This window comes from Sinocyclocheilus rhinocerous, unplaced genomic scaffold (genome assembly GCF_001515625.1).
Source record: "Sinocyclocheilus rhinocerous isolate Xijiao unplaced genomic scaffold, SAMN03320098_v1.1 scaffold1605, whole genome shotgun sequence".
Taxonomy (NCBI): domain Eukaryota; kingdom Metazoa; phylum Chordata; class Actinopteri; order Cypriniformes; family Cyprinidae; genus Sinocyclocheilus; species Sinocyclocheilus rhinocerous.
The window spans coordinates 779,827-789,164 of NW_015627373.1; the positions used below are offsets into that span (position 1 = coordinate 779,827).

General features: G+C 40.9%; 1 protein-coding gene across 1 annotated transcript in view; it reads left to right on the plus strand.

Annotated features, from left to right (window-relative positions):
• The window catches only part of LOC107727635 (NUAK family SNF1-like kinase 1), a 19,505-nt gene extending 10,631 nt beyond the window's left edge, over positions 1 to 8,874 (plus strand). Inside the window, exons 3-7 of the mRNA XM_016537575.1 lie at positions 1,450 to 1,601; positions 2,785 to 2,850; positions 3,191 to 3,310; positions 4,437 to 4,569; positions 4,703 to 8,874. Of these exons, the coding sequence (XP_016393061.1) occupies positions 1,450 to 1,601; positions 2,785 to 2,850; positions 3,191 to 3,310; positions 4,437 to 4,569; positions 4,703 to 5,733 (1,502 nt within the window). The 3' untranslated portion in view covers positions 5,734 to 8,874. The remainder of the gene's footprint in view (positions 1 to 1,449; positions 1,602 to 2,784; positions 2,851 to 3,190; positions 3,311 to 4,436; positions 4,570 to 4,702) is intronic.
• The last annotated feature ends 464 nt before the right edge of the window (positions 8,875 to 9,338 follow it).

Below are 9,338 nucleotides of genomic sequence, written 5' to 3' on the forward strand. Positions count from 1 at the left end.
GTGACGTAGACATGTGGGGGCGTGTTTGAACGAGGCGTTTTAGGAGGGCGTGGACGAGTCTTAACTTTTATAAAGAATATCTCTTTGGGTTTGAGACTTTATTCTTTGCAACTTTAGGGATCTTATCTATTCACGAACAGCTTGTAACATTCCAAAGAGAAAGGAAAACCTGAAATCGCATCATATGACCCCTTTAACTTCTATATAGATCAGGGGTGGGCAAACTTGGCCCTTACAGGTCACTTCCCTTCAGAGTTCCAACTCTAATCAAACACACCTGAACCAGCTAATCATTGTCTTCCGAAATAGCTTCCGGCTTCGCTACCGTTCGGACGTTCTTGCTTACTGCTCTGCGCTTTGCTCCCTATTTCTGTACTTTTCTTTGATTTTTCTAAGATTTTTACTTCAGCAGATCAGCACAGTGCTCAAACAACATATTTTTGGCACAAACACTAAAACAAAAAACTCTCTGGGACTGGAATAATACCACGAAAAAGAAAACTTTTGCCTCCCACTGCCAGCAGCTTACATTCCGGAGAAGGGAAAACACAGCTGCCCACATTCAAACAGAAGAGAAAGAAAATGCCTCCTGTTGAATCTACTTGCTGCATGAACTACTGCAAACTTCTACAAAGGATTGCGGTTCTTGAAACAAAGTTACTTGCTGGACTTCCAAAACAGGCAGAACACTCAGCAGACCATGGGTTCACCCAAAACAAGGGGAGTCTGCTTTTAGTTATTATGGCGCCCGCAGTTGGAATCAGCTTCCAGAAGAGATCAGATGTGCTAAAACATTAGTCACATTTAAATGCAGACTCAAAACTCATCTGTTTAGCTGTGCATTCATTGAATGAGCACTGTGCTATGTCCGAACTGATTGCACTATATTCTATGTATAATCGTTTTCTTAAATTCATTTTAAACTTCTTAAATCAATTGTTTTAATCATTTTCAATGTTTTTAAATTCCTTGTTTTATTGTTGTGATTATTTTTTTTCTTTTCTTTTATGTAAAGCACTTTGAATTACCATTGTGTATGAAATGTGCTATACAAATAAACTTGCCTTGCCTTGCCTTCAAGACTACTAGAAAGCTACAGGCAGGTGAGTTTTATCAGGGTTGGATCAAATCTCTGCAGGAAAGTGGCCTGGAAGGGCCAAGTTTGCCCATCACTGATATAGATACTTGCTGTACTTTCACTCACTTGTGGAATTGCTTAATGGGAAGGAAAGGATAAAAGTACTGGACAATATAACAGCTTTATTGTGAATTGTATTGCTCAAAAACTCAAACCTGAAATAAAACTAGCATTTTTATACTGATTCCAATCTGCTATACAAATCATTAAATAAACATTTTGAACAAACATATATGTATGAAACATCATGAATAAACATACAAAGTATAAATAAACTGATCAGATTTTCATGATATTGTTTTATTCTGTAGTGTTTGAAAATAAGGACAAGATAGTGATCGTCATGGAATACGCCAGTAAAGGTGAACTCTATGACTACATCAGCGAACGCAGACGCCTGGCTGAGAGAGAAACCCGACACTTCTTCAGGCAGATCGTCTCTGCTGTGCACTACTGCCACAAGGTATGCACCATTCTTATCTCTCTCCTTTCTCTTTCTCAATCCCATTCTCTTCTCAGAGAGAGCCTCATGTTTCATTAGGGTTTCCCGCAGAGCTGCACATGCAGTTATTCGATGAAATCAGGCCATGCAGTGCGAGTCTATTATCTTTGGCTCTTGTCAGATTGGGAGGACTCTTGGAACAGACAACTGATGTGAAACAGCTTTGCATCATGGGTCACACATTTCAACCTTTAGCAGAACTGTCGATGGAGTAATAAACCACCCATTTGTAAATTTCCTTGAAGTCTTGTGCCTGTGTAAAAGGGCTTTCCAGTTTCTTACAATTGTACTGTTTTCAAGTCTTTTCAAGAGTTTCAAACTCTAATTCAGGATAACTGGGACATTTTTCCCAGTCATCTCAATGGCAAAAACTGTCCCAATTTGCTTGAATTCACTCTATATTTATAATTGACATGTCTTTTGTTTTGTCCACCATTTTTGGTAGGATTTACTGTCACTGAGCTTGTTGCAATGCATTATGGGATTGCATTCCCATACCTCCGTACCTTATTGAACAACATCAAAATGCTGTCTAATTAGGCAGATGACTAGGTTTTGAAACATAGCCAGAGTTTCAGATAAGACAGTCCCATTTCCCCATGATGCACTGCTTGGAGTCAATCAAGGTCCCTGTGGGCCTGCACTGGGTGGGTTGGTTTGCAGCTGAAGATGACATGATGTCATATCTCAGGGCAGAGGAGCTTCCAGACACTAGAGGGGAGGGTGATGAGTCATCATCGCCATGGGCAACCACAATGCGGGGGGATTTTTGGGTGGGGTCAGCCAGACGACATAAGAAAGCAGCCTGTTAAACTGTTGATTTATAGTCCCATCTGCTAAACGCTGTGCATGCTGAACACATGCATCTTTCATGGTCATCAGACATCTGTAATGAACCCTCTCAGATCCTAAACCCCTTGTGGCTGGGTTTCCGGGCATGCTGTAACCCGAATGTTGTTTGTTACTTTAAAGGAAAAACAAGGACTAACTGCACAATCATGTTCCAATCAAAAACTGGTGTCTGAACAGAACTGGAATTACAGAGAGTGTTTGTGGAACAGATGTCAGTGGTTAATAATGATTCTGTTGGCTATGACAGTAATACCTCAGTTCTCTGAAGTGCATTCTGACTCTTTCTTTACAGAATGGTGTTGTTCACCGGGACCTGAAACTGGAAAATGTGCTACTGGATGAAAACTGTAACATAAAGGTGAGAATGCTTCTGAAACAGTGGCTACGTCCTAGTTCACATCCTATATAGTATACAACATTAGGATAAGTGCGTCCCACAAAATAGTACATGGAAAAGATTCTGTACTGATTCCAATAGATTTTCTCCATCTCAGTAGTATTTAAATGCAACTATGTTACTTAAAAATTAAGAAAAGGTGGGCTTCATTCATGAAATATGAGCAGAACGAGCAGGACATTGGAAAAATCACTCCTTCTAAAAACAAACACATACTCAGGAAAAGTTAACCAGGAAAATAAACTTTTTGTTTCGCATTATTTCTCTAAACCAAACACTGACGTATCTGTCGTTCATTCAGATTGCTGATTTTGGTCTGTCCAACCTGTATCATAAAGACAAGCTCCTCCAGACCTTCTGTGGTAGTCCACTGTACGCATCCCCAGAGATCGTCAATGGCAGACCGTACTGTGGTCCAGAGGTAAGGCATGCTCAGATAAAGAAGGCTCTACAAGCTGCTCTTTATGTTGAACTTCTTTCCAGGGTCATAAAAACATGCTGGAATGGTTTACTACAGGCCTACATGACGTGATGCACAGACATAAACCCTTGAGGTTTGCATCATCGTAAATGAAACACCCCGCAGTTTCATTATGCTGGCGTGTGAAATCCACTGTGAGCGGCTGTGATCTATCAGAGACAGTCTGTGTGGTTAGTGAAGTCTTATTCTGCTCTTTGATGGGATTATCCTTCCACAGACCACTAGGAACAGGCAAACACACACCTTGTGCTTCCCTAACTGAACATGGAGAGCAGCTGGAGTTTCTTTCTCCAAGTATCTCTGTTTATACATGTCAAACCTCGTTCAGAGTTGAAAGGTTCTTTAGAGCTTTACATGTGCCTCTCTTGTGGTGTATAGCTCAGGGCATTTCAAAATAGAAGTAGTTTAGTGTGCCTTATTGACTTTAGTGTGCAATAATTTGCTGCAGTTTTCCTCAAGGGTACAGAAAACACTACAATGTAGAGGATGTAATCAAAATTGTCAAACCCTTTTGAGAAAAAGCCAAACCTTGCAATCAATGAAAGCAATGAAAGTCTCAATTTCTTCTCACCCTGGCGGCCGCCTTGAGCAAGACAACTACTTTGGTCTATAAGTGATTTCCTGAGAACTGACAACTCATGAACCTGGAAAACCATCCAGCCTGCTGTAGAGATCATGAGATTTTTGGCCTACATACCTTGCCCTTTCAACCCACCCTTCACAGGACTTACATAACTGATTGCTTAAGGTGGTATGTTGTGTAATAGAAAGTCTCAGAACAGACTGATTGCATATAGAGTTGAAGCCGAAAAACAGCCTGAAACCAACAAGAGAGGGAAACTGTACCGTCTGATGCCGTTTCTGCTTGCTGGAGACTCCAAAAAGTCATGCCATCAATAGATTGTTGCATAAAAGCATAGCCAGCACTAAACATCCCAGTCTGGTCATGTGATTTCTATCCCCCCTCCATATGACAGGATATCTTAAGTGTCATTGATTTAACAGGTAGCAGTAACTCAATGTTCTTTTAGAGTCAGCTGACATCAATGCCATCCATTATTTGCAGGTGGACAGCTGGGCTCTGGGGGTGTTGCTGTATACGCTGGTCTATGGTAGCATGCCATTCGATGGAGGGGACCACAAAAATCTAATTCGACAAATCAGCAGTGGAGAATATCGAGAACCATCCCAGTCATCAGGTACTGGTCTTGCACAAACTCTTTTAGACAAAGTTCAGAATGCCTTTTGTATATAAAAATGTGTACTGATATATGCAGGCAAATTTGTCTCTTGATCATGATAAACAATAAGCTTGTTTGGTCTTTTGTTTAGATGCTCGTGGTCTTATTCGCTGGATGCTGATGGTCAACCCTGAGCGGCGAGCCACGGTGGAAGACATTGCCAATCACTGGTGGGTAAACTGGGGTTGGAAGACCAGTGTGTGTGACTGTGAATCACAAAGGGATGCTGGGTCGCCCATGCTGGCTCGTCTCATTGACTGGCAGAACCGGACCGAACCTCGACCCACTAAAGCCATCCGGTCTGAGCCATTCCTGCTTGTCCGTCAACGGCCCAAAAAGTCCAAGAAAGAAAATGATGTCAGTGTGTCCCACTGTAATGGAGAGGACAGCCTGGGCCTCAAGAGACCAAAGGGCATCCTGAAGACAAGAACCTCTGAAGAGCAACGCTCTCCAAGTCTGGAAGAAATAGAATCCAGTGTGGGAACCCCAGAGAAAGAATCTGGGCCTGAAGGTGAAGAGGGCGAGGAGGAGCAGGGGCTAACAGGCAACTCTCCTAACAAGACGGTCTCTATCCTTACGAAGAAGGGAATCCTAAAAAACAACCAACAACGGGAATCTGGGTACTATTCTTCCCCAGAGCGCAGCGAGTCCTCTGACCTGCTAGGTGGCAACATTACACCTCTTGCCGCCAGCTCACCACCAAAGCGAGCGGTTGGTAGAAAGGGGATCTTGAAGCGCAACGGGAAGTATTCTACATACAGCGGCGCTCCTCCTTTGAGTGTCCTTGGGGAACCAGCACCTGGCGATTCCGGTTTATCCCGCAGTCAGAGTCGCCCATCTAGTATTGTAAGGGAGGATAGGGACACCATCACCAACAGTTCCTTCAGCGGCACTGACTGGCCCCCACCCAGAGCCCGCCCCAACATCAGAAGCTGTGTGTCTGCAGAAAACCTTCTCCAGCTGGCCAACTTTAAAGGTCTCCAGGCAGCTCCTCCCCTACATAGTGGGAAATTCAGCCGAGGAACGCAAGGGGATAACAGCAGCTTCTCTCTACTAGGAGATCTTGATGATATGACTCAGGTGTACCAACAAGCCCTGGACATCAGCAACAACCTGTCATAGGGATGGGGGCCAGTAGAGAGGGGCCTAGAAAGAAAGAAGGTGGAGCAAGTGGAAGGTGTTTGTTTGGCATGTTGTTGACGACCAGTGCAAAACTGGGATTCTATGAATGTGAGTCCTTTTTCAATAGGATGATATTGGAGGTTGTACACAACCAAACCTTAACCTTAACTCCTAACCATTAACCCTAATCTTACCCTATCCTACTTTACCTTTACCCAACCCAGTCTTATACGCAGTTAAAATTTATATCAAATACAACTTGGGGAACTACAGCCTAGGGGGATTTAAGGGTTTGAAGTAAGTAACATTTAAGTTGGTACTCTGGGACATTTATCCCCCTACAGGCAAGAAATAAAATTAAATGTTTACATATTAAGTATAAGGTGAGTTAGTATCACAGTAAGGCATCATGTAACGGCAGCCTTGATGAAACAAAAATAAGAGCCAACTTGAGTTTATCAAGCACCTTAAAACTCTCACAGAGCACATCGTCGTTTGTGATCTTTACGTCCAAAAAAGAAACCAGGGTCTTGCTCCAAATGAACTGTTGTTGTGTATTATTTATTAATATTTTTTGTAGATTTAGTGATACAAAACTGGTGTGGTCTGGCAGTACTGGAAGAATAAGAAACTGAAATCTCTTGTTGTCCTTGTTTGGAACTGACATATATAATTGTTATTTTACTTTCTTGGTTATTGTGCTATGTCATTTAAACTGCATATGTAACGATCAAACTCGTATTGATCCTATGAGTCGAATCATACCTATGGAATTATAGAAGTGCCTCTTTGTTTGTTTGTTTTAAATTTTTTAATTCATATTAAATTATGTATGTCATTTCCTTAAGGTGGAGAGAGATGCCAGAGGAAGCTGTCATCAGATGAACAGCGTTTTATTATTTTTATTTTATTTTATTTTAGAGTTTGTATTGAATGCTTAGAAGAGCCCCAGGACCTCTGAGCACAAAGCCTACCCTACAGAGATTTCAAGGTTAAGTTTGCCCCACTACTGACGAGAGGCCAGTGCTTTACAGTGCATTATTCAAGAAGAAGTATAGTCAGTCCATGATCACCTTGAAAGGAAGTTTATTTTCAGAAACCGCTGGGTAATTCAAGGTTCCAGCATGCTGGATTAGTTGTTTTTGATTGAGTCCTGACAGGAACTCAGGTACTCTTGTGGTTTCTTGATTGGGTTAGGTGACTGTTAAGAGTTCTGGACACCTTCACCTTAACAAAGTTTAACTCAAGGTAGAAATGTCAGACACAATCTCAGCTCCAAAGAATGTTCAGGCAGAGACAAGCTTGTTTGACTGTTTCCAAAGGTTCTGGACTGTAGGAACATTGTCTCTCCTGGTGTTTATCTGTTGATGCTTAGGGATTATAATTCCTCAGCTCTAAGAATAGGTTCTCTGTTGAACTTTGATGTCCAAAACACTCCAGTTAGAGCTAAAAAAAAAAACAAGTAGACCTATTAGTTTCAAAGCAGTGATGAAGCAGCAAATTCCAAAGGCTCTTTAGAGGCATGTTTGGACTAGATCTTAACACCATGACCCAGAGAGCTTCCCTGTGTTGTAGGTTTAATGGGACAGAAGCTTTATTGTTTCAGAATCTTTAGTCCTTTGTTTGTTGTCTACCTGCAGAATTTCAAGTGCAATTTTAGTTTTAAGGCTGATGTCTAAATGTTTTTAGAAGGTAAGTGTGAAGTAGCTGTAGTAGAAGGAGAGGTTTTAACAAGGTGTTTATGTTCATGAAAGTATTTATGGATGGAGGACACTTTTCCAGTAAGAGGGACACATTGAATTATTCACTGGAAAGGATGACGTAGCTTTTTATTTTGCTGCGTGTGAAGAAAGACTAGAGTAAGTGTAGAAATAGTGAGATGAAGAAAGTAGATGAAAGGGTAAGGGAAGAATTTTGTACCAAAGAAGGCACTTATGGTAGAAATGTCAGAGTAAAGAGATGCTAAGTTAGCTAATTGGCTATTAGCATTAATAAAAAACTTTTTTTGCACCAAAAATTTCAACAGAAACTGATCATGGGAGGCATTTTGTTCAAAGGAGGTCCTGGGTAGATATTATAGACACACCTAATGTGTATCGTATCATACTGCATTTCTGTATTGCATTGTATTGTCAACTGGATTCAGTGATCAAATTATACTATGTTAGTATTTTTATGTTATTGCGTTTCTGTTTTTGATTCTCCAAAATATTATTATTGATTTACCTTACAGAAGAACGTTGTGCGTATAATCAACGATCTCTCCTGCTCTCTACAAGTTTTCAAGTGCAGACATGCAGTGCTAATGCTAATGTCTAGCATTCGCATAAACAGTCGATCAATCACAACTACTGCAGTTTCATCAGGGTCATTTGTGTCAGAAATGTCAAAAGCCGCCTCACAGATCTGACCCAATATTTGGTGTCACGATATTCACTATCAACCTTATTTGTCTTAATACTTTAGGACGAAGTTGAGCATCCACCCAAATGTGCCATTGCTAACCATAGTGCCATCGCAAGTGAGATTAACAGAGGCGTCCATTGCGAATCAAATTCAAACATGCTTTCAGTCAAACTGGAATACCTGGTGCATATTAGCTAGAATCAGCATAGAGGAAAACTTGACTGGATATTGTTTATTGACAGTACTGAAATGGTAGTATTATTATGTTATTTATGCATTATTTTATTCTAATTAATTACTTTTGTTGGTCAATGCCATAATCTTTTTTGGGGGTTTGGTATCAGTTTGAGAAACAAGGACTGCCAAGGTATTTTTCGTTCAGTGCCTTTGCTATCTTTTATGATTTTTGTTTAAGTTTTTGATAATAAAATTATTACAATTGCATTTTTATACTCTATTTATTGGTGGTGAAGCCATTTCATTTAACAGCAGTCATACAAAGTGTGCATGTGTGAGCGTGTGTCTAGACACAAACAAACACTGAAAGACAACTGGAAGAGCAAAATAACAGAGAGATGGTGCATTGCGGTCGTGTGGTTTTGTTGTAAAGTTTTGGTTGTGTATTCAGCTGCTTTGGTTGTTGTTAAGTGGATATATCTCGCTAACCAGCAGTGTTTTGTACCACAAAACCAAATCTGTGTAAAACCAACTCAATAAACGAATCATTTCAAAGGAGGTGATATCTGAGTCTACTTTGTTTGACTGCACTAAAGGTTTATTCTTGCATGCATAAGTCAAGGAATATCCTGCATCCAATATTTCTCAGTTAGTAGACCTCAATTCTTTCAATGAACCATTTGGATCATTGATTTGGACCCGCTCTTGTGTTAAACAGGTTTATTACGACATGAGGGTGAGTAAATGATGACAGAATACTAATTCTTGGGTGAACTATCCTTTTAAGCAGGCCAAATATTTGACACAAGCCCAGAGTACGGAAAAGTGTGCATGAACGAGAAGATCTGAAGGGAGAAATATATAAAGGAGAGGCTGCTGTCTTTGCCAGCGTTAATTTGATCCAGAGCTGCTCTCCAGGGCCCACGGAAACAGAACAAGAGAGCGTTTCAGCCGCGTGCCAGAGTCAGAAAGAGAAATTTAGCAGACCTGCTGCACAAACCAGACCGACCCAAATACAGTTG